Raw genomic sequence first — 25,574 nt, forward strand, 5'->3', positions numbered from 1 at the left:
TCTGTAGTTCATCCACAGACCCAGAAAGTACCTTCCCAATGCTGAGAAGTGGTGAAAGCATCATGGCTTTAATCAGTTACAACTACCCCTGGCAACAGTGGAATAATTCAGGGCTTTCATCCTTTACAAAGCTAGCTGAGAAAGAGACATGTCTATATGCCCAAGTCCACAAAGTTATCTTTGGCCTTGCCTTTTTTTTCCCTTATGATAACAGATCAATTTTAATTCTAGCACCTGCAGCTATACAAGGGTGTGCATTATAAACTTCATGGAACTGTTGTCCACATTCGATAAAGTGACAACTGTGCAATACCACTTAGTATCTCAAAATCAGGAACATACATTGGAATTGTTTAAACACAATCCACAGAATTAAAAACAAGATCAGAAGTCATCCACAGTTATACTCATTGTCAATTAAATGTTTTAGCACTTACTACTTGATATAACAGTCAATATCTAGTAGGGGATATCAGAAGTGATTTCAGATTCTCATCCTGTCGTACTCTGTTGGGAAGGTTTCTTGAGTAGCTATGTGACTGGCCAAAGGTGGGTACAACTAGGACCAGAACAGCATCTACCACAGTTTCTGTAGTTTTCACTTTTTTTCCTTTGTCAGTGAAAAGTGAACAGTAAGAATGAAATACTTATCTTTACATATATACATGGTATGCTGTGAAAGCATATTTGCTAAAAATATGGAACGCTTCACGAATTTGCGTGTCATCCTTGCACAGGGGCCATGCTAATCTTCTCTGTACTGCTCCAATTTTAGTATATGTGCTGCCAAAGCGAGCACTGGCCTTGCCTTTTTTTCCCCCTAAATTAAAAAAAGTCTCAGCTATAGGCATCAAGTGGTAGAGACCAGGGTTGGCAATGCTTTCTCACAGATAGGAAGCTTTGGACAATTTCAGTGCTGTACAAGAACATTTTTTAGATATTTTAATCAAGTTTTCACTTTGCTTTTAAATCAGTTTTTCCTCAAGCCTCATAACTATTGGAAAATTACAGCACTTATTACTTAAACTGATTACTATCACGTTTTACATTGATTCAAAAGCAATTTTAGCAATACTCCATAGTTACTATGGCTATTTTTTTGGTAAATTTTTTTGAATTTTATTTTATTTATTTTTTTATACAGCAGGTTCTTATTAGTTATCCATTTTATACACATCAGTGTATACATGTCAATCCCAATCTCCCAATTCATCCCACCACCACCACCATCCCCACCATTTTCCCCCTTTGGTGTCCATGTTTGTTCTCTACATCTCTGTCTATTTCTGCCCTGCAAACCAGTTCATCTGTACCATTCTTCTAGGTTCCACATATATGCATTAACATACGATATTTGTTTTTCTCTTTCTGACTTACTTCACTCTGTATGACAGTCTCTAGATCCATCTACGTCTCTACAAATGACCCAATTTCGTTCCTTTTTGTGGCTGAGTAATATTCCGTTGTATATATGTACCATACCTTCTTTATCCATTCATCTGTCGATGGGCATTTAGGTTGCTTCCATGACCTGGCTATTGTAAATAGTGCTGCAATGAACATTGTGGTGCATGTGTCTTTTTGAATTATGCTTTTCTCTGGGTATATGCCCAGTAGTGGGATTGCTGGTTCGTACGATAGTTCTATTTTTAGTTTTTTAAGGAACCTCCATACTGTTCTCCATAGTAGCTGTATCAACTTCCATTCCCACCAACAGTGCAAGAGAGTTCCCTTTTCTCCACACCCTCTCCAGCATATACACGGAGCCCGATTCATTCAATTTTAAAAACTTCTTAATTTGCTTTTAAAAATTAAGGGAAAAGAAGAAAACAAGGCAGCCAAAAAGCCTACGAGCCATGAAGAGGCTAACGTCATCAATATGACACAACTAGGAGTTCTCAAATGCCTTTACGACCAACATTATTTTGTATCATAGCTTGGCCATTATTAGCTTTTAGGGCCGTGAAGCTGGGCCTTAAAGCCAAGACCTGTTAGTACCAGCCTATTGGATTCTCTCTCCTATCTACTCATGGTTTCCAACATAAATTTCGTATTCTTTGTTAGTTGCATATTTATAAAGATGAGTGCTTTACTCATATTTGGCTTTGGACAAGATAAAAACCTTTATTTACAAACATTCTAGTCCTTTAAAAATATATATACAGAGTAAAGGATTTGGATAAAATAAGTTAAATCACAGGAAGCAAAGCCAACGTCTGTTAAAATCAAGGAGAAATTGGTGACAGCCAGAGAATCAAAACCAGTTATAACAGTTACAAGAGGCTCAAAGCAAATAGATTGAGGGACAACAAACCACATCAAATTTCCCTTGAACCCTCTACCCAGTGGCTTTGTTCCACAAGTTCATAGCCAGCTCAGAAATGTGAAGTTAGGTAGTCTTATTTCTACCCACTTCATATGGTGGTTAAGTCATTAACTTAATAAATACAACATCAGAGAAAGGGGTTGGCTCCATTCAGAGAATGCAGTAGGAAAACTACTTGCTCAAAGTGGCTGAAAATTCCTTGAGGAATAAATTCATCTAACCTGGGAAAGGTTGTTGAAATCCAGGCACACTTTCTTGTAAGCTGTTACCTCAACTCAAAACCAAATTGAATTCCTTTCTGTTTGCCCGGAGAGTCCCTGGGATCCTTGATAGGTAGGTAGGCAGCCTCATAGCCCACAGGCTGCACAAAGGGCTGCTTTCAGTTCGGAGGTCCATGCTTTCCCGTTGCGCACCACCAAATCTGAGAAGTGAACGAACTGTTGGCAGGTGGTGTTAGGAATGTAGCAAGAGAGAAGAGAAATGGCTACCAATGATAATACCTACGACCATTGCTGCTAGGAAGTCTTGATAGCTGTAGGATCTTGGCTGAAAATGCTAAATTAGGAGTGGCTTTTGAAATCTTTGGGCACCCAAGTCCGTTAGTTTCTCCCTTTACAAGAGAAAGGTTGACACAGTCGGCATCTATTTGGGGGATAAAAGGTGAGTTGGTGTGAAAGGAGTTCTTATGGGGAAGACTGCCCCCAAGTGAAGCTTGAAGACTTGGCACTCTTTCCTCCCACCAGGCGTTTGGTGCTTCTTGATCCCGTGGGGGTCCCAGAGACCCCAGGGACACTGTGGCATTCCTTGGGGGACTGGGCCTGCTGGGCTTCTTTCAGTTCCCTGGAATTAAAGAGGAAAAATGTACGTTACTTAGTCCTAAATTAGAGATAATATTTATGATCAAAACTGATATAGATGTGGCATGGACATACATACACTACCAAATGTAAAATAGATAGCTAGTGGGAAGCAGCCACATAGCACAAGGAGATCGGCTCGGTGCTTTGTGACAACCTAGAGGGGTGGGATAGGGAGGATGGGAGGGAGGGAGACGCAAGAGGGAGGAGATATGGGGATATATGTATGTGTATAGCTGATTCACTTTGTTACAAAGCAGAAACTAACACACCATCGTAAAGTAATTATACTCCAATAAAGATGTTTAAAAAAAATTAAAATAAAAATTTTCTAAAAAGTGAAAAAAAAACTGATAGAGATTTTTCTTTTTATTTCAGGATTTATAGAAACAAGACTGAATTATACACGGAATAGAAAATTAGCTCTTGTGATTATCTTAAAAAATGGCTACTTCACACATGCCTCAACACACAGCAGGCTTGGCTTACTGAATTCTACTGATTGGGGCATAAATGGTCTCTAAAATTAAAGAAAAATAAGAGAACAACTCTAGAGGCTATATATGAAAGCTCCAGGGGTCTGCGAAGCGCAGCCCATGGGTCAAATCTGGCCTGCCATCTGTTTCTGTAAATAAAGTCTTACTGGAACTCAGCCATTCCCATTCATTTGTATATGGTCTATGGCCACTTTCACATCACTCCAGTAGAGTTGAGTCGTTGCAGCTAAGATCATATGGCCCACAAAGGGTGAAATACTACTATACAGAAAAGTATGCCAACCCCTGGTCTAGACAATTTCAAAAAGCAAAAAATTATTGAGTTTATTAGGAAGGATTACCTGACTAAAGGCTCAGAGCTTCCACAACTCATTGCCAAGAAATCATTTGGGGGACTTTTCAAACTAATCATTTTAAGATGGGTTGTGCAGCCAAAAGAAACTGGACCTCTAAGTTTATTCTAGACAAGGACCATTTCTCGTCTGCTTTTATATTTTCAACAGTTCACAGTATGTAATAATTACTTTAAAATGCCTTCAGAACCGTGCTCAAACATCACTTCCTGACCTTTATAATACCAAGCCCACCCTATCTAATTAATTAATTTGTTAAATGAAGGAATAGGTTAATAAGTAAATGCATGCATGAATACAAGCTTACATGCGCAAGTAATAGGACTGCTTCCTTTGGCTTGGAAAAATACCTCTTTCTCTAAACATTTGCCAAGACAGAATATCTGCCTGCCCCCAAGATTGAATGGATCTCTAATAGATATCTTCCCTCTTTAACTATGGTTATCTTATATCGGGTGATCATCCACCAGTTACTTTAAAACTCTGGTCACTCAGAATCCTGCTAATTTTTCTTTACCAGTTGTATTTCCTTGTATTCATTTACACTGACTGGAATTTTCTCTCTCAAGCCGTTTAGTCATGGAGCATCCAGCCCCTTGTTACAAAGGGCCCCATGCTACTAGCCTCTTTGTGGGCAGGGCCCCCTGTGTCATACTGTTGGATTCCACTCGAATCCATAGAGAAGACACATCAGACCAGTCATGTCACTGTGAGTAGTACATCAATAGATTCTTTCTCAACTCCAGCATCCAAAATCTACCTTTCCAGTGTGGCTGTCTTGAACTTTTCCAAGTTCAACTGTTGCTGAAGCTCTTCTGTTTTCCCCAGGGAGGGACAGAGAACTCGACTTTTGGCCAGAGCTGCTGCAGAAGGTCTCTCTGCTGGATCGGGGTGGATCATGTTCTGTTGAGGTAGGACCAAAGAGGAGGAAATAGAACCTTCACTGTTGAGAAAAATCTGCCCACCCAAGCCAACTCCAACCCAGCTTCTACTGGTGGATTTTGTGAAACTCGCTTCTCCTTTGTGCAAAGGAAAGAAATAAATGAAAACTTAGCTCCACCTGGGAGAGGAATATCATCCTTATCTGGTAGCATGAGCCATCCATACCTTTGAGTTGTCCTTAAGTAGCATATTTTAGAGCTGGATGAATGATGAACCAGCTTAATTGCCTTAATTTTAAGCAGGAAGAAACTGAGGTCCTGAGATAGAAAGTGGCTTGTCTCAGTTATTGACAGGCCCAAGACTAAAACTTGGGTTACCCAACTGCTAGTTCAGCTCACTTTCTACCATAACGTGCTCATTTTTCACTTAAAATTAATTAAGGATATACCACCATGACAGTATTCCTACAGCATTTATCTTCAGGTAGAGGATGTGTATAGCCTAAAATGACTGGAATACAGTTGAAAATACCTAATATATGGAAATTAGTAGTGTTGAATAATGAAGAAAACACTGACCCTTCCATTTGGGGAGCAACGTTCAGAGCCAGCTCCACCACTTATTATGTAGCCTTGAGCAAATCACGTACCTTTGCTGAAACTCAGTCTCCCTTTCCTATATTTAGGATAGCGATATTCACCTTCTGGGCTATTGTGAGAATTAAATGAATTCACATATGCGTATTACCTAGCACAGGGACAGCAGTGAGGTACTCAGAATCAACTAAATCTAAGAGCAATTTACACATAGAAACAGGTGATTAGGCTATGAACAGAAGACCACTGTGAGGAAAGGTTTGCCTTCTTTCAGGAAAGCAGAAGTGAGGAAGGACAAGTTTGGAACTAAATTTGAAGTGTTCAGGTAAACTGTGAAACTCAAATTTAATCTCCAAGAGAGCAGATATTTCTAAGGCTATTTTAGGGATTCTAACCAATCCTGTTCCTTAAGCTATGAAGTAAGTCTTACATATACATTGCTTTTCTAGTATAATTCTAGCTTCTTGACAGTGTAGGTATTCTTGTACCTCTCTTTGTTTCAACATAATACCTTCTTTTCCTTGTCCCTTCACATACTCAGGTATCATTAAGGACAAGGAACACATAGATTCCTAAATTAACAGTATGCCTTTCTTCTGCTCAAATAACTGGTGGGATTGTCAGTTATCCATCAATAAAGTAACTTCTATTTCCTCTATACAAGCAAAATTCAGTTTTTTGAGTAACATCACTGTTACCATTGACTGTAGTTAAAACCCTGACATAGGAGCCTAAGAGCAGGTTTGATTCTGGAATTAATCAATTATCGAAAGTGAAATACAAGTCAAGGAACTGCTCTGAGTCTTGGTTTCCTCATCTGCCCACCTCACGGGGTTATTAGGTAGGGTAAATGAAAAATACAATAGGAGTTTTAAACTATAACAAAAGGTTTTCATGATATGCTCTAAGTTTCCTAGAGAACCTTTCAGTCTGTCCTGTTTTTCTGGGCTTCCTAGTCATGCTTCCCTGCTGTCAATGGCACCATCATTTCCCTTTTCCCACCTACTTGCCATTACATTTTTTAAAAAACAGACATTTCCATCCTCTCTTCATTTCATTAGAGACACCACCTTGAGTAGTTGGTGAAATTCTTTGGAGAGCTCCTGAGGAATGTCTGGAAGATTCCCCTCACGGATGTGATGCCACGCAGCCCCATTGGTAGGTAATGACTCTGCTCCCGCAGCCACTGCAATGGTCAATCCCAAGGCAAATATGTCTGCTTTAGGAAGGTGCTGATAATTCTTCAAAACAGAAGACAGGAAGGCCGGTTAGTTCGCCAAGTGAAGGGAGTCTAGACTAAAACACAACTGGTAAGAGAGATTCATTTGAATGCACATGAACTTAAACAGACGCAGTGGGCAAGGTTATATCTGCTGTGGTTAGTGGTCTATCTCTAGGGAAGATAGTGGTCTATCTCAGGGCACAAATCCACTTTAGCACTGCCCTGCCCCAAAGAGTCTGAGGCAGAATCTCAGCGCCATTTTGCTCTCTCAGGCTCAAAGAGGCTTGAAGCATAGATTGTCTGATCACACATAGGAAAGACTCCTCTTTTTCCCCCCTGATTTTTATCCTGTAGAAAGTTATATCCTTCCTAGGCCAGACTCACAGACATCTTAGAAGGTGAGCAATAACTGAAGGTCATTCCAATGACCAAAGCTGGAGGTGCTATCAAAAGGATAGTAGCATGATAAAGATGGGTTCAACCAATAACAGCTTCCTTTCTACTAGGAAATCCGTAAATTTAAGAATTCTAAGAAGTAGAAAGGACCTTCACGAAAAACAGTAAAAATTTTGATTAATCCATGTTTGAGCCAGCTTTCCCCACGCTTTTTTTGCAAAAGTTTCTCTCCTATCTTTGGTCTCCATTCTGGATAGAAAAAGGATAATATAAATTTAAATTATAAATATATACTTTTCATTTCCTGCACTGTCAACATTCATTTGAAACTCAAAATGTTCAATGGATTATAAAATACCCTCCATTTCCCTAATCTATACCTCTTGCAAAATCTCATTAGCCAGGAAGCGACTATCTCCCTCTTCCACTTTGGGCTTGCTTATTGATGTCACATGACCCAAGTCACCTAAAAAAAGAAAAAAAGAAATAGCGTTCTTTAAAAGCATGTCTTTCTTAAAACTGGAATAAATGGAGTAGAGTCATCAGCATAAATTTTATAGGATAATAGTATACCAATCAGGTTACAAGACAGACTCACCAATTTTATACATCACATTGGCAGAGAGAAACCAATCAGCTTCATTTTCAATCTCTTCTGGGACTACTGGAGAGTCACTTTGCATCTTATGACATATGAAGATGTTACCTGAAAAAATACAGAATTGTCGTTAAGTAATGAATCCTAAACTTTTTCACCCGAGATTCTTTTCTGTAAATAACATTTCAGTCACCCTCCTTTTCTGTGTGAATGTAACAAGACTACCAAGGTTTCTTTTCTTCCATGGAATCTCTCACACTACTTCTGAACAGCTGAGTGATTGATAATACCTATTTCAGTGAAACTTAAACCTCAAACATACTCCATCCTCTGAAGAGGCTGGTGGCCTCAAAACAAAGAAATAATCAAAACCACAAAATAGTAACAACATTTCCTCGCATTTCACATTAATGAGTGCCTAAACCATTCATTTCTGCTCACTTCGATCAGGGCTGAGTTAGAAAGAGTAGAGCACTAGCTGTAAAAAGTCAGGATGCAGCCAATATGCTGTCACTTATCTATGCGGTAAATTAAACACTTATTTTCATACTTTTGCTTCACTATCTGGGAGTCTTTACTCTTTGTCCTCTAGGCCCGGGGGGAAATGGTTAAAGCTCTTTAACTGAAATTTGGGCAGGGGAGGGGGAAAGGGGAACTGATGAAAGGGATTCTGCCAGCAAACAGCATCTTTGACACTTGATAGACACGCAGGCACAGATTCTGACAACAGTGGGGAAAGAACTAAATACGGCCAGAGGAGAGCTGTACTGACTAGGTTTGATGTCCAGGTGTGCCATGCCAGAGTTGTGGATGTACTTAAGCCCAAGGGAAATCTGTAGAAGGATGTCTTTGAGTTTGCACTCTTGGAAATGATTGCCAGACTTTGCATTTTCAGATATAGCAGCTTGCAAGCTCCCACCTGGGAAAGAAAAACAGAGAGTAGCCCCGCAAAATGAGAGAAAAGGTATGAATCTTATAAATGAAAGCATAGTACGTATTCAATAAATTCCTTATGAGTGAACGCAGTCCAGCAAGTATAAAATGCTTCAGTGTCCGTCTGAAACATAAGATCTGATCCCTGTCTATACCACAGACATACTGGAAAGAGGAGTTAAGGGCCTTTAAAGAGGAAAAGAAAATGCCATATCCTAGGTATCCAATATGTGGCCCTATTGCTTTGAGTATGCCCCAACTAACATTTTAAAAGTTTTACCTAGTTATTAACCAGAAGGCCAATCAGGCCTAGTCATGTAGCTACTATGGTGTTGATGAATAATTCCATGTTGGTATCAAGTTAGTAATTATAGGCCATTAGTAATTTTAATGTAATTGGCTTCAAGTTTCATTCCATTAAAATATATATCATGAGGGCTTCCCTGGTGGCGCAGTGGTTGAGAGTCCGCCTGCCGATGCAGGGGACACAGGTTCATGCCCCAGTCCAGGAAGATCCCACATGCTGCAGAGCAGCTGGGCCCGTGAGCCATGGCCGCTGAGCCTGCGCGTCCGGAGCCTGTGCTCCGCAACGGGAGAGGCCACAATGGTGAGAGGCCCACACACCGCAAAAAAAAAAAAAAAAAATATATATATATATATATATATATCATGAAATAAGAACATGTAATGATTGCTGACCCAAGGAAAATATAAAACCTCCATATACACCTAAACCCTATTTGAGCCACCGTGTTTGTATATCAACTATTTATCATTGTTATCAATAAAAAGATAAGGCCCCGGCTCATCTGACTACCTGATCTTAGATGCTCCTATCCTAAGTTATTAGAATGCTTCTGAACCCTTTGTTTCATTAATTAGCATTTGTTGGCAGCCTCTTCAGACGAATTAGAGACTCCTGGGACCCCCTGTCAGAAAGCCCACAGCTCCACCCTCCAAGTATATATCAGAACAGGAGGATCTGAGATGGTAACTGTACTTTTAAGGAAATCAATATTTTAAAGTATCTATGTGAAACTGAATTTAAAGCTTGAGCTGCCATGTTAAAATAAGTTCAGAAAGGAGAATTCAGCCCCTTTCGGAAACACAAAAAGGGCTAAAGTAAAGGTTATTTTTTTTTCCCCTGGGAGTCTTCTGAGAAAAGAATTTATGGAATGTCAGAGACATTAATTAGAAAGGAAGAATAAGTAAAGAAAGAGTGCGTTGTGCTTGTTAAAAGTGCAGTCACCTCAATACTAAGTTTGCGGATAAGGTTATGAGCTGCGACAAAGCCCCCGGGTCCCCGCTAGCCCCGGTGTTCCTTTAGGACAGGGTCCACAGTTCATTCATCTTCACTGTGCCAAGGTCTGGCATGTAATAAGTATTTTCTGAACTGAATGTCTATTCTGGCAACAGAGGGAAAAGAAAGGCTGAGTCAAGGACCCTATGAAAGGTATGGAAAGAAAGAAGCATCCTAGGTTACTTAGGATCCACTTAATATGTTCCTTTAGATTATAAGCAGAGGTATTTCTAATCCCCTGAAGAGCTGCAGATATTTAGTAAGGGTAACTAGACCAGTACTAGCAGCACTTTTAGTTACTTAGAATCTCTATAGGTAATATTAAAGATAGCCAAGAGGTAATTAGAAGAGTAGAAGTTACTGGAAAGTACTCGTTTATACGACTGTATTAGAATATCCTCATTTTGCTAGAGCTAAAGCTGGTCGTCCACACACTCTTATAGAAGAGCATAGTTAACTGTTCTTTACTAAATAGTATTAACAAGGAAGTACGTGTTTATAGACATAGCAACACTGAATGAACTGTAAACTTAATCCCTCCTAATCTCACCCAGCTGCACTGGAGCCTTAGCTCTGTAACCCAAGGTACCCCCTGGAGTTGGCTCCTGCCAGCATGGTGCCCTAGGAGGAAACAGCCAGCTCCTGGCAGCTCTTTTCAAACCACCTTTATGAGATGAGTTGCTGAATTCCTTCCTTTAGATAAAATAAAGATACTCACCCTACTTGGCAGGAAAAAAAAAAAACTTAAGAAAAACATATCCATGTTTTCCTGTCTGCTCGTGAGGCCTAACAGATACCGAAACAAATAAATAGCAAATGCCTTCCAACAATGAAATGCAAAAAGCAGGCCAACGACACAACAGGATATTGTGTTCATACATTTGTATTCTCACAATCTTGATTTTAAGTTGCCACCAACAACACAAAGCATATTTTTCTGCTGGTAAAGTTGTTCCTTATTTGGTGGAAAAATATAACCAGTATTCATGGTGTTCCACAGAAGACACAGACTTCTGAATGTCACGTCACTTGAGCAAGTATGAGAACCACCATTCTAGGGGAACATGCCCTGTAAAACTTCCGTGACAGAGACGTCAAAAGAAAATACTGCCTTTAGGGAGAGATTAATCATTCAGTCCTGAATCGGTTAGAATCCTGGTTGTTGCAGAATCAGCCTGCTACCGGAAAACCTTCAGATTTCTGAGGCTGGCCCAGAGGTGGCTCGTAGGGGATCTTGGCTAGGGTGTCAGAGAAGCAGGGAACTTTTGATTAGTTCAGGGTTCAGGAGGGACAGGAGGGGAAATCAGATGACTGTTAGCCTCTAATAGTTAAAATCTAAGTTATCAAAATCATCTAACTTATAATCAGAGTTAACACCATAAGAGTACATGTTCCAGCCGGACTGCTATGAGAGGCTAGGGGTGAGGGGTAAGGGTGGGCATGGGGAAACAGGGCATAAGGATGAAGAGGTGAGAAAGAGGGAGAGGATGCAGTGGGGAGGGAGTGGAAAGAATGAGGCACCAACTACTCCGCTACTTTACACATACTTTGGGCTTATTATCCTTTACTTAGAGCCATCAGGCAAAGTCTCAACATGGATTATCCTTAACTACAAACAAGGTATAAGGGCATGCTTTATTTTCCATGATCAGTTCACATATGAAAGGTTCAATGTATGTGAATTACATTTTGCTAAATCACAGTCCCATTTTAATTGGCAAGCGTTGAGTGAAGCTGGTGAACCTCCATGATGAACAAACAATGATTCCCCGTAATCTATCCCATCTAGTCAGACTCACTGCCTGGCTTTCACGGCTCACTGCAGTCTTCCCACCCTTTACCTTGCTGATCTTATTTCCTCCTGTAGGGTCACCTCAGGCCTGTTAGTCTCCTTACCATCTGCTAGGCCAGACCCTTCCCAGCACGGTGCTCTTAGCCTGCCTGCTGTTCCCCTAACTGGGTGGTCTTCCTTCTCCTTGCCTAAACTCTAGGAATCCTTCTGCAAGGTCTCATTCAAGTCTTACCTCCTTTATGAGATTTTCTCCGGATATGCTAATGCCAAGTATTATCAAGTTCTTACTATGTATTGGGACTTGATATTGTGCTAGCATTTGACATATATTGCTGCTAATTTTCAAACTACTCCCTTAGGTAAATATTACTGTCTCTTTACTCATTGAGATTAAATGACAGCCCAGGGATCCTACAACTACTATGTGACAGAGCTGGATTTTGAACCCAGGTCTGCCTGACTTTAAAGCCCAGGCCCGTCCCACCACACTGCCTCTTGTTCACATTCATCCTTTCTGAACGCTTTGTATCCACAGTTGTACCATATGGCTTTGCATCAGATTGTCTCTTTTGTATTCATTTTAACAGAGGAGATGGAATAAATCTCCTCGAAGATAAGGACTTACTTACCTTATCTCATTCTACAGTATTTCTCACCCTAGAGCTTAATACAGTGTCGAGCCTATAGAAGGTATTGAAATGTTGAAAAGAATTAGAAGATGATTTGTAATAGATCACTTCATCTTATTCTTTTTGAAAATTTGAAACTTTTACATTGCCCCAGTTAAAATTTACATTGCCTGCAGGTTAAAATTAGTTGTGTTTCCCTTTATTAATTTTTTAATTTGATATTCTCTTTGTTAGTAGCTAAATGTCATGGAAATAAAATCAATCTTCTTTATAGAGAGAGGGAAGAGAGAAAAAGAATAGGCAATCTCAGGTTATGATAAGAGGAAATTAAGAAGAGAAGATGATAAGAAAGTCTCAACCTCTCAATCACAAGTATAATGAAAGGGTCCATTTTTTAATCCCAAAGAAACTATTAGAAAAAGGGATTTGGGGTGAGCTTATTAAGGAAAAAAACTCATGAAGTTCACAGGTAAGGCTATGAGAAAATCAGGCTCTAAGGAAACAATAAGGGAAATGCCAAATCATTATTTTATAGGATATGCCTTCTATACCATTTTCTATGTTTTTAGCAACTCGTAATGTTATTTACTTACCTACTTATAAAATCAATCATGTATACGGTGATGAAGCTTTATCAGTGATCACTGCCCTCAAAAGCCAGGCTGGACGTACATACTCAGGGCTATCCAGTGGTCATCAAACTTACCCAAAGACAGACTGTACTATTAAAGAAGCACAGGGTGGGTGTACATGTTGTGGGGGGGATGCCGTTATCCAATATTACTGTGGCTAAAATATGGATTGTAAAATATGGATGCATCCTAAAATGATGGCAAGCTTCTATTCAACTGGTAGCACTTTTCTACTTTACCACCGAACATTTTGATGAAAATGTATTTCCGAGAATAACAATACACAACTACTGTTATGTCACCCCTTAATCATAGATTAGAAATATTAATCATGGATTAGAAATACGTTAATCCGAAGGACCACTCTTTATAATTTAAGTAGCCCAGGAAAAAAAAAGGTTTTACTGGTTACGATGTATATATGGTCCTGAAGGATCTAGGAGAATATATCTGAGGTCACTAAGTTTCAGTCCCAGCACCCCACCCCATGCCCTTACTCTTCTGAGAATACTTAAAGCTCAAAGGTCAGAAGCAGCAAGAAACATGAACAATCCCCAAACACAGGAATCCCCTTCAAAGTTAATCAGAAGTTGGCTATATAAGTTTACCACCCCTTCCCCAAAATCGTAGGGACTATGGCTTACATCTTTTAGAATACCTAGTAAATGGTAAAAGGATGATTTACCATTCAAACCACCAGGGTGAAAGTTTTCTCTTTAAGTAATAACTAAAGTGTGAAGGATGTGATAGCTTCTGTGTATTAGCTGTGCATCAGCTTTGAAAGAAACACATAACAGCATAAGCCTGAAATTCCTTTCCAGCTCAACTCATTTTCTCCAGCTGTCTGTTTCCAAACAAAACAGTAGTACAGACTTTTAGGTATGACTCTAATATACCTGCCATAAGCTACAAGAAGGAGGCAGAGATTTTTTTCTGAAGACTTAAAAGTTCATCTCCCTCTCCATAGATATTAGACCACGTACTTACCATTGCAGTATTCATTCTGAATGACCATGTGGTCATCTTCTGCCCATGCAGAGTAGTAACGTACCACATGGGGGTGATGCCCAAGCACCGCGTGAGCATAAACTTCATGCATAGCCAAATTCCTAAGAGACGGAAAAGCACTGAGAAAACTGAATCAAGATAATAGACATACAAAGGCTTTTAAAAGACAAGCTCTGAGGCATTACTAACAACGGCAGAACATTTACTGAGTGTTCACTGCTTGCTTACTATTTTATCACATTTAATGTTTGTAATGCCTCAGTATGATATAGTGGCAAGGATTAAGGCTTTAGAAAGTTAAGTGACTGACCCAAAGTCAAGCTGGTGATAGTAGATCTAAGACCAGAGCCTTGGTTGTCCTGGACCAAAGTCCATGGTTTTTTGATTGAACATGACATATGTAGAGAGGAATCTTGGGTGGTTATTACCTCAGCAGCAGACCTGCTTTGATTCTTTTTTTTTTAAATAAATAAATTTATTTATTTATTTATGGCTGTGTTGGGTCTTCATTGCTGTGCACGGGCTTTCTTTAGTTGTGGTGAGCAGGGGCTACTCTTTGTTGCAGTGAGCGGGCTTCTCATTGCCGTGGCTTCTCTTGTTGCGGAGCACGGGCTCTAGGTGCGCAGGCTTCAGTAGTTGTGACACGTGGGCTCAGTAGTTATGGCTTGTGGGCTCTAGAGCTCAGGCTCAGTAGTTGTGGTGCATGGGCTTAGTTGCTCCACGGCATGTGGGATCTTCCCAGGCCAGGGCTCGAACCCGTGTCCCTGCATTGGCAGGCGGATTCTTAACCACTGCGCCACCAGGGAAGCCCAGAGCTGCTTTGATTCTTATTTTCACTGTATCACAATCTAAAAACCCTGATGGGCTTAAGAAGAAATGGACTTGATGGTGGATATTGTGATGGGCCCTCTACCTTCCCTATGAAGGCTAAACAATCATTATAGTCAATATTAAACTCAGCCAGTATGATGTAGTCACAGGGGCAGTCTTGGGGGGCAGATATTCATTATGCAATAGGAAATCCAACACACAAAAAGCAAACTATAGTACTTGATCAATTTCATTATTCAAATGAAGAATTCCAAAGACTGATGTCAGATTCAGCATTTTAGTATTATATTCCCCAGAGTTCATAAAAAGCAGTGGCTGAATCTGAAAATATTTGTTTTCCTTGTGGAAAGGAAGAACTCTTGAACATTTAGTTCTGGGAATGAAATTTAAATTTTTGTTAGTTTTTCCTTGCTTACAAGGAAGGAAACTTTGAAACTTGACTATTGAATTTATTATTAATGCAAAGTAGAGATAACCAGTGAGTTAATAATAACTTGGTAATATTTCTGATGAACTAAACAGGCACCAGAAGATCATTCCATAAATCTATTTGTTAAAAAAAAAAAAACCAGTAAGATCAGTAGTAAAAGCCACAAGAACTATAAAAAAACAAAACAAAAACACAACATGATCCCAAATGCTCATGGTATATTTCAGGAAATAACTTATCTCTGATCTTGAAAATTCAGAAAGGTTATGAATGTTAGACAACTTTCAGTGGGTCGGGGGTGGGGGAGGTGATTAAAAAAATGTAGCAAATGACGTCAGTGCCCTGATTCAAAATGCTTTGACAAATCCAAGTGTGTATTTCTAGTACATTTAAAAGGTACTCACTCATCTGATGATCCTACCAAAGGTTTCGTGGAGCGTTTTATTGCATAAACACATCCATCCAGCCTCTTAATGCACTTGTAGACAGTACCAAATTCCCCAACCCCGATTTTTTCCACCTCCAAGAATTCTTTTTCATAGCGGGAAGCCATGTTGGTTTCTCGTAGAACACATCTCTGAAATATTTCAGTAAAAAAAATAATTCTCCCTAACATATTGTGAGAATAAAATTAAGGCATATTATTCCTAAACTTCTCTAAGTTTTCAAAAAGCCTTTTGAGGCAAATTCATCAATATTCTTGGTAGAAAACGCCTCTGCAACCCTGCCACAAATGCTGACTACCTTCTCTGTGTTCTTTATAACCTGTCATACAACTCTGTACTGACATTTCTCTTTGCTATATTATTACATCTTTTTCTGTATTATTTCCTCTGTCTGGCCATACTCTTCTTCCCTATATGTGCCTAGAGGGGACACCTCACTCACAGCCAGAGCTACTGTCCTTAGCTGAAGGAGCGGGTGGGCTCTTGGAGGAGGATGTTAAACAAAGAGAACACCTCTCTTTGACTCTTATTTACTTGTCTCACAGTCTGGCTGCTGCTGTTTCATCTCAAGTTGAATAAACATACTGTGTTCAGTTTGCTTCCCAAAAAAATCTTAGTCTGGAGAACAAAATTGTCAAATTGATTATTTCAGAATGTGTGCTCAGATACAGCAACCACTCCCGCTACTGGCCAACTAACGACATCACTCATTGCTCTGCTAGTAAATAACTCGAGCAAGTCACTGAACCCCCTTATCAGTTTTCTCATTTGTAAGATGAGGATCATAGCAACTATGCAGCAGGGTCCTGTCAAACATCACATGGGAATTATATATGCTACAAATACATATATATATAAAATTCTCAGTAAATGGTGGTTATGATGACAAAAATATGCGGAGATTTATATGAATCTCAGTCCAAGCTGATTCGTCTCTGTGAACTCATCTTTTCCCAATATCCTCCTTAGCAAGAATTTCTGCCATCCAACTTTAAGTGTTTAAAATATCTTGACTCTTACTAGCTCTTCATTTTCAACATGCAGTCCCAACCAGTCCTCATCAACAAGATCTATAATTTCCCTTGCCCTTAGCCAGTCTCAAGCTCTGTTTCCTCCAAGTCTGGATTTGCTACAGCTACCAGCCCTCTCTCCATCTCCTCTAATAGGAAGATTGCTTTTGCAAAATGATGCTGTAGAATCAGACAAACCTAATTGTTTCCCATGAGGCACCCACACTTTTTTTTTTTTACTATTTTATTTATTTATTTTTAACATCTTTATTGGAGTATAATTGCTTTACAATGGTGTGCTAGTTTCTGCTTTATAACAAAGTGAATCAGTTAGGAACCCACACTTCTGATTAGAGGCCTGAAGGCGCTGGTAGTGCTTACCTGCTACCTTACCAGCCTCATCTCAGACACCAAGTACCACCTTACCATCCATATCACTCCCTCCCCCTCCCCCTCCCCGACCCTCCCCCTCCCACTTACATGCACTGAACATTATAATATCATGAAAACATGCCTATGTTCAAGCACCTTAATGGTAATTTAATATTCCACTGACTTTAAACTATAATTTACTTGGCCATTCTTCTATTATTGGACATTCAGTACTCCCCCCTTTTTTTTTTTTTTGCTATTACAGTTAAGGCTGCAACAAACATCTCTGGTATTAATATTTACAGCATTATTTTCTTAGTTTATATTATCAAATGAGGGATACTAGATCAACATTATAAAAATCAATGGATACTGACACATTTAAGAGGTAAATTTTACGTCTAGACCTCTGGCTTTATGCCCTTTTTCTCTGTTTTGTCTTATTCATTTTTGGACCTTAAATATCTTGATTTTCCCTTCACTTCTTCTGGCGTATATAATTTTTCCCCAGATCAAAGACAGTAGCAGTAGCCTTGAAGAATACTCCAAGGTAATGGTTCAGCAATAGATTTGTTAGACACTGTCTGCTAAGGTAACAACTAGCTAAGAATATAGACCCTGATAAGAGCCCAGATAAATTTAGCTGCAAAACATATTTACTACAAGGTATGTGGAGGGTTGGAGAGGAGAGAAGGGAGAAAGGAGGGAGGGAGGGAGAAAGAAGGAGACATTAGGATGAAATGACTGTGTTACGACGGCTGGACCAAAGAACTGTGCTCACCTTGGCAGGCAGCCCTTGTTCTACCTTGCCTTCTCCTGGACCAGCTTCCTCACTTGGAAAAAAAAAAGTGATATCAGAGTATGATTAGCACTTATTGAGCCTAGTACTATGCTAGGTTTGGGGGCTCTACAAGTAAATACGACAATTACTTCCCCTCTTCAATCTATATTTGGGCACAGGGATAAACAGAAATTTTCAATACAAGAACTTAGGACAGGATAAAAACAAGATATCGAGGGATACCATAGACAGCACCCAATTCATTATTTGAAGAGTAAAAGCCTTTCCCAAAAAAGAGGACATGTAAGGTAAGATTCCAAGAATGAGTAGGAACCAGCTAAGAGAAAAGAACAGGGTTTTAGGCAAATGGAACAAGGTATGCTGAGATGCGGATCAAGAGAGTGCGCAGAACATACCTGAAACTCTAAGGGGTCTTCACCACCAGTATACGTTTCCCCTGCAACACCCGCCTCCCTTAGAACCAGGCCTGTCTTAGGGTCACAAGCCAACTGTAAATATAGCAGAATGTGCTCTAATCCTGGCTAAGATGTTTTCAATTACTTTTCATTAAGCTGAAGTCTCTGACGGACACCCTCTTTGGCACGAGCAGATGCATCCTGGATCTTTAAGCAAAATTTCAGTTTCTAGATCAGCCAGCTAGGTTCTTCTTCTGGACGAGTACAGGGTAGAAGGGGCAAGTGGAGGACATTACACACGTGCAAATTAGGTGATGCAGGACACTTGTGACTTACATTTAATACTACATTCTAATACTTTATAAAATAACAACGCCACAGTGAAGAAGAGGGGAAAATACCCTCTCAGCATCACTAAGTTATTGTACTAAAATGTCATCACTTTCAGGGCCAGGAATTCAAATCAGCAGTCGTTTCCTGCTAGCTTCAGTGAGAGGTGAAGCCATTCACTCTGAAGGTTTACAAAGATCCTAAAGAGCTAAAAGCAGTGGACTAGTAACAAGAATAGACCAGTGTGCTTGGGCTGAAGTCCCGTTTACTTAAGATCCAGGAAATAGTATTGAGAAAAACCTATTCTGGCTACAAGGCTGATTAACATGTAGTCATGCATTCCGAAAGAACACAGCACATTAACTGTTCTACAGGCTTTTAGATTGTTAGCTGTGTGTTTATTCTGCTGAGTACATCTAAGCATAAATGACTGGCCTGTTTTAGAGGTGCTTCCAGTCTATAAAAAAGCAGCATTGAGGATACAGTAAAGAAATGTCCCTGAGTAATCTGCACTCTCCTTATTTAGGTGATTTCTACCATTCAGTGGCCTTTGTGGAACAGTGCAGCTGGCTTTCCATTTATTAGCACCTCCAAAAGCAGCACTCTCTTTTTCTCTTCAGCCAGCCTTCCATCACCTGCAGAGAAGTGCAAATCCTTGCTCTGTAGCTCTCATCGCCAGTCACACCACTAAACTCAAAACAGCAATATACTCTCTGGAACGAGCACTACACCTTCCCCAGCTGCTGGACTCGTAGTAACCAGAGGGGAGCCCTTGAGTGCAGTTCCGTAGCCCATTCAACTTCCTAATATAAGACAGATCTATTGCTTACTCTGCCCTGTTCTTTCAAAGAGAAGGCATTTTACGGTGCACTTCAGAATCTCTGAACACAAAGAGATTTCTGTGACAAAGAAGGTTAAAGCCAGCGCTGACATTTAGAAAGGAGGGAATATATAAACACGATGTCGACTCATTCAGACAGACTTCTTGTTTATTCCTAATGTTTAACACTCCCCCTTCCACTTGGCAATAGTAAGATCAGTTCTCAAAAGTCATAGCAACAGGACACTTACAGGTCGCCTCGGGTTTTCCGCTTGCCATTGGATTTAAGGAATTGTTTCCTATAGGACTCCGGAGTGAAGGGATTAATATTGACCAGAGCCAGTGAGGTCATCGCATCGGTGAAGGGACCAGGTGTGAGCTTCAGATGCTTAGAGCTTCGGGAGGGGAGCTTCCCTGTTGAAGAGATCCCCGACTGGCTCACCTGGCCCTGAATGAGGATGATAAAAGGCAAATCAGAATGGAGGTAATTTTTAAAAAATGGTTCTGTATCAGTTAGTTAATTAATATTTGAACCAAAGAAAGTTATTGCTGAAAGATACCCCTTAGAGGGTATCTGGTTCACTGCAAACATTGTAACTGGCTCTCTTATGAAAAATACAGATTCCCAGTCTACCTCTAGATATTTTGATTCCTGGGATCAGCACAGCAATCTGTACTTCTGTTAAGCTCCACCCTCTTCCCCTGGGCGATTCTGATAGTCAGCTATGAGACCACCAATTCTAGTCCTACCTCCAGCTTTTTAAAGATGACCTTTCAGCTTAGACAAATGAAAATGACTCTAGAAGACCTGGTGCTTATGTTCTCAGACTGTATAGTTAATTTCCCCTCAATTATTCATCCCAATATTTGTTTGGTACCTACTAAGTAGCAGATGCTGGGTTAGGTGCTGAAGGGACCAGAGGTGAATTCTGGCTCTTAAGGAATGCACAGTCCATTCATCAGCAGTTCATTGATGTTTCAGAAATAATCACTTTGTAAGGTAAAGATTTCATAGACTATCTAAACATTGAAAAAGAAGTTTCCAAGTCCACTAAAAATGTAGCACAAATTGAGAAAAGTTCCAGGAAGTGGGGTAAGGAGACTGAAAAGTAATACTCTAAGCCCTTAAGATGCAAGGCTTTGCAGTGGCTACAGCTAGCATACCAGTCAATAGGAAAATGTGCAGGGCTTACCACTCCAAGTGGGGTACAGTAAGAGAACATCGGCCTAAAACCTAACCAGAACTAAATCAAACGACAGAGGGGAGAAATCAAAGACAACGAATTCTGATGAGACGGCAGAATGCTATTATGACCTAAGTGCCAGGGGCCAGAGGAATAGCTGGTAATAGATCCTCAAGAGGACAGTAGTAGACACAGGGGCCATGATGTAACCTCATAGTGTCATCATTGTACTGTGAGGCTCTTTGGAAAAGAATTCTGTTTTGATATTCTCTGCACACGACTTTCGAGTGTAGAAGCAGAAGCTAGATTACAATATGATTCAGTATATAAAAATGTAATTGAAGAATGTGAGGCTACAAAGAATGGCTATTAAACTTACTAATGAATACTCATTATTAGATTAATGATAGAAGCAGAAATACTCATTAAATGATTGATAGAAGCAGAAATGAAGGAAGCTATAGAGTACACGTAGCAGCCTAGCATTTCTTTAAGTGAAGAAAAATGGACACAGTCAAGAGTTTTGCCAAGGGTTTTACATATGTCTTAGAGTTCAGAGGGTCAACAGCCCTGGGGATATTATCAGACAAAGCCATCAATGACAAACAATTTTCCCATAAGTTTATTGTAAGGGTTGAGTATTGGTTCAAAAGAAATAAAACTATACTATATGATATTTCTCAGTTGTCAATGTGATTCAGGAAATGAAGTTAGAATTATAGTAAATCATTTTCTGAAACAGTTTTCTTGTGATGGTGATTATCATATGGAAAATAAAATGCATCTGTCACATATGAAACAGTGGGGCATCCACACCTGGTATGTTTCACATAGTTCCAGTTGCTACAGTTCAAGGACAACAAAAAGGCCTAGAAACTTTTCTGATAAAAGTAAGGAAAAGTATTCCTATCAAGGAAGACTATCAGAATTCCTAGTCTGGAAATATGAGGGCTGATAGATTTTGTGAACTCCACTTACAATATAGCAAATGATATTATGTTAATATGCATTTTATTGCCAAAATGATAGAATTATGAGTAATCCTTTTGAAATCTAAAAGAACACAGCTTGCAACAAGATGTATGAAAGTGAGTTCTGCCTAGAAGTAAAGTAGACTGAAAATTTCTGGAAAGATGACCAGGTTGAGAGTATAAACGTGGTGCAGAGAGTGTAGCTACTTCTGTATAAGTAACAGCTCTTACTACAGACAATTAACAGAAAGGAAATTTGGGGAATAGCTCCTTGACTTCTGAAGATGGTGAGAGGAGAGGGAGGCAACCTCCCACCAAGACACAACATCACAGGGACTGGGAAAGGCTTTAAAGGCCCAGTTGGTACAATTAGTTCCCTGATGCTTGAATCCCTGGTACAGTGTTTTTCTACCAAGTGGTCACCAAAGAGCGTTGAATGCATTTAGCCACAGGGACCTTACTATACCTCCTAAGGAAGCTCTGCTATCTCTAGATAATTGTGCTAGGAAGTCCTTATGGGGACCTGAAGTCGTTTCCCATGATTTCTGGTCCTATCCCCTGAGCAAGGCTGAACTAAGCCAATCCTCCTTTCCTCTGCATCCCTGTCTTTAGCACAACATTACGAATTATCATCCCCCTGGCCTCTCTCCTCTGACCTTGATCCAAACTATATTTTTTGTAAAGTGTGTACTTTCCCAGTTGCATTTCGAGTTTCCCTCCCAAATGTTGTTTTCTTTCTGTCCCTCAAATCTTGGCATCTCTAGGGTCCCTAGCTTGGACCACTCCTCTTCTTACTCTGGCACACAGACTGTGTAAACTTATACACACCCATGGCTTCAACAACTTCCTAAATGCTGATGATATCCAAATACAGATCTCCAACTTAGGTGGTTTTCCTGCATTGCAGAACCACTTATCCAACGATTTACACCACATCTCTTTCTCCAAACCTGTACATCCTCTAAGGTCACCTACCTTGATTCAAGGTACCATCTACTCTGTCAAACAAGCAGGAAGCCTCACAACACCCTAGGTCCCTGCTTTTCCCTCAACCCCTCCATCAAGTCAGTTAGCCATTCCTAAGCATCTCTCAACTCATCACTGTCTACCACTATCCAAGTTCAGGCCCTTCTTTTTTCTCAGTAGATCTATTATGAATACTGCCCTGCCCCCATGGTCTCTCCCACTCCATTCCATCCCTCACATGAAGGTCATGATTTTTCAAAACTGCCTCTGACCAAAACCATTTAATGGCTCTCTCAACACTTTCAGGATAAAATCTCGGTGTAGCTGCTACCTACCTACTCTGGCCTCACTGCCAGACCCCTGCCACTCTGAATAACAAGCGGTTTTCCAGGTGTAGCGTGATCTTTCCCCTCCATAGCTTGGTAGATGCTTTTCTCTCAGCCTCGAGCTCTCACTTCCTTCTTTTCCTAGCAAACTGCGAATCATCCTGTAAGACTGCTCTCAAACATTACTTTCTCTGGAAAGGTGTCCTGGATATCTCGAAACTTAATTCCCCACTATTTCTCATCATGCTCTACAAGTCCTCCAGCATACCTCATCTGAACTTTATTTACTGTTGTTATTTACCTTTATTCATTCTATAGGCACTTTCTGAGGTAGTGAAGGGTTTGCCAGCAGAAGGTCTGCTAGCATATCAAGGTGTTCAATTAAGTTTTCAATGAGTGGATGAAATACACATACCGTGCCATGTCTCCTCCTGCTTACGCTTGCTCTGAACTACATGCTCCTAGCCCACTGTCCCCATAATTTCCATGTATTAAAACCATACCAACTTTCATTGCTCTTCATATGCTTCCTTCACCTTCATTTCTTTCCTGACTACCCACTGAGAAGCAGTCCACCCAGAGAACTCTGACCACTCTTGAATCACCTCTCACGTAGTATCCGTAGGCACATCTCCCCTGCCAGAGACTGCCTCGCGCTCCCAGCCCACAGTGGGTTCTCAGAAAATAAATGGTTAATTGACTGGTTATTGGGACCATTGAAAAACCCACAGGCAGACGCACGAGCGTATTCAAGTAGTTTGTCTACCATTCAAACAAGAAGCTTAGTATTTCCTGGTAGTTGTGGTACCCATACTCAGCAGGTACAAAAGAGACCTGCTGACAGTGACTGTGCTGCCATCAGTAGCACAGATGTTATTACGATGATTTAAGCACCTCAAGCTGAGGCCGCGGGAAGCAGAGCTGATTCCAGGCCTAAGGCTCACACACCGCGGCACCAGTCTATTAGAGGTAACCCTGCCCCAGTCCCGGCTTTAATAACATGAATGATATAATAGGAGCTCAATCACAGCAAGGATAAAGGAACCTGCTTACTTGGGACCTTTACCTAGTTGCCATCCTCAGCTTATAAAGGAGTATCAACAAGTTACCTCTGTGTTCACATATAAGAGCCTGTACCTCACTAGACCAAGGAAGGGAGAGGACTTCTTTCTGGAAAGAGCAGCAGCAAAGAGATAAAAAATACGTTAAATAGTGAATGTGAACATTCTTATATTAGGAAATATTAGTAAATAATCACAGAAGAATAGAGCCGGTTGGCGTAATGGCAAGAACAGTAGACCAAGCCCCAAAGATCATGTTTCTCAGTCCTTTCTCTGCCGTTGCCTGAGCTACAGGCCACTTTCTCTCCTGAGACCTTGGTTTTCTCACAGGTAGAGTACAGGTCAGGCTGTAAATCTCAGTATTTTTTCCAGTTCCAATATTCTTTCACTAGGACCTTTTCCCCACCCAAGATTTATCTGTGGCCTACACCAATGGTTTTAAGAAGACAGCTGGCAAGACACTTAATTCTGTTTTCTGGTAACTTTAAACTCTTCTTCATTTTCACCAGGAAATACGTAACTGAAGATAGATACAGCCTGTGAAACAGGTCTGTCACACATACATAGGACTGGGCCCTCGTTCTCCGTCCGCCGAAGGAACACAGACCTCAGCGGCCTGGCTCCCTCCTCCCCAGCGATGGACTTACTTTGGGAGTGAAGGGGCTCTCGCAGCGTGGCGGCTTGCCCTTGTCTGGCGGGGCTGGGGTTTCAGGACGTGTGAGAGAGTGTGACACTGGAGTTCTCAGACCCTGACCTGGACTAGCTTGGCCTTTTTCCTGAAATGTGTTGAGGTCACGTACGTCACTAAGGGGAGTCCTGACAGGTGTAAGCTCTGCCGCCTGAACAGATCCTGAATCCTGAGCTCCAGGCTTCTCTGGGGTTTGGCTCTGGGGCTCCTTGCTCTCTTGTGTTTCCTTTTGCCCTTCATTCTCATGCTCTTCCTCACAAGAGGAAAAGTTTAATTTCTGCTTCAGTTCTTTGTCCTCATCGTTGTCACCCATCTCAGCCAAAGAGCTTTACAACCTAGGCAAGGAGACCTCTCAGCAGGAAACACTACAGAGCTGCAGAAATAAGGAGGAGAAAAAGTAACCTGGCAAGTTCCCTAACTCTAGCCCCGCTTTCCTTCTGCCAACTAACAGCTACATGGAGACACACCCTTGGTTTACTCACTTAAGTACCACGTATCTGTGTGATCTCAGCTTCTCCTTATTTCCATTCTGATTAAAGAAGGCTCCAGTAACTCTTTGAGCAATTAAATCCAATTATGTATAGAACGCTTCTGGATATCCCACAGTCTCCCTGAACCCATGTGCAACAAACTACTAGGGAAACAGTTGGATTCTTTAATTTAGCACGGCTTTAAAAATACATATTCGCCAACTGGGAATGAGCTCATTATTGGAAAGAAATTATTTTCACTCTTTTACACCTACCATTTAGAAATATCACCCTCTCCTCTCCCCCACTTCCCACCTACCCAGTGGCTAGCAGTAGTTCCTTAGAATTCAGTATCACCTGGATATCATAATGATCCTTAAACAACCGCTAACATATCTTGGTGGGAGTTCATCTCCCTAATAGAGACACACCTGAGATCTCTGCCAGATAC

The 25,574-nt window shown here is 40.6% G+C and overlaps 2 protein-coding genes and 1 non-coding gene across 3 annotated transcripts in view; 1 reads left to right on the plus strand and 2 right to left on the minus strand.

Annotated features, from left to right (window-relative positions):
- DENND11 (DENN domain containing 11) overlaps positions 1-25,574 on the plus strand; it is an 85,666-nt gene that overhangs the window by 2,422 nt on the left and 57,670 nt on the right. Inside the window, exons 2-3 of the mRNA XM_060305216.1 lie at positions 4,862-4,944; positions 6,573-6,669. The gene's annotated coding sequence lies outside the window, so the exon portion shown is untranslated. The remainder of the gene's footprint in view (positions 1-4,861; positions 4,945-6,572; positions 6,670-25,574) is intronic.
- Positions 693-799, minus strand: LOC115851976 (U6 spliceosomal RNA). Its single transcript, XR_004038991.1, has one exon. It is a non-coding gene; the product is annotated as a U6 spliceosomal RNA (small nuclear RNA).
- Positions 3,010-24,966, minus strand: WEE2 (WEE2 oocyte meiosis inhibiting kinase). Its single transcript, XM_030854042.2, has 11 exons — positions 24,613-24,966; positions 19,709-19,905; positions 17,892-17,943; positions 15,687-15,859; positions 14,001-14,122; positions 8,500-8,646; positions 7,728-7,835; positions 7,510-7,595; positions 6,582-6,752; positions 4,794-4,936; positions 3,010-3,166 (listed from the first exon to the last, which is right to left on the minus strand). Exons 1-11 carry the CDS (start codon positions 24,964-24,966, stop codon positions 3,010-3,012), a joined length of 1,710 nt encoding a protein of 569 aa, XP_030709902.1.

This window comes from Globicephala melas, chromosome 9 (genome assembly GCF_963455315.2).
Source record: "Globicephala melas chromosome 9, mGloMel1.2, whole genome shotgun sequence".
Taxonomy (NCBI): Eukaryota; Metazoa; Chordata; class Mammalia; order Artiodactyla; family Delphinidae; genus Globicephala; species Globicephala melas.

Excerpts from the sequence above, each read along its gene's own strand:
- WEE2 (XM_030854042.2), bottom strand. The coding sequence starts at position 24,966 with ATGGGTGACAACGATGAGGACAAAGAACTGAAGCAGAAATTAAACTTT. Across the intron at positions 14,123-15,686 it reads TTGGTAGGATCATCAGATGA|GAATTTGGCTATGCATGAAG; the intron begins GTGAGTACCTTT and ends TCCGTCTCTTAG. Across the intron at positions 8,647-14,000 it reads TCAGAATGAATACTGCAATG|GTGGGAGCTTGCAAGCTGCT; the intron begins GTAAGTACGTGG and ends TTTCTTTCCCAG.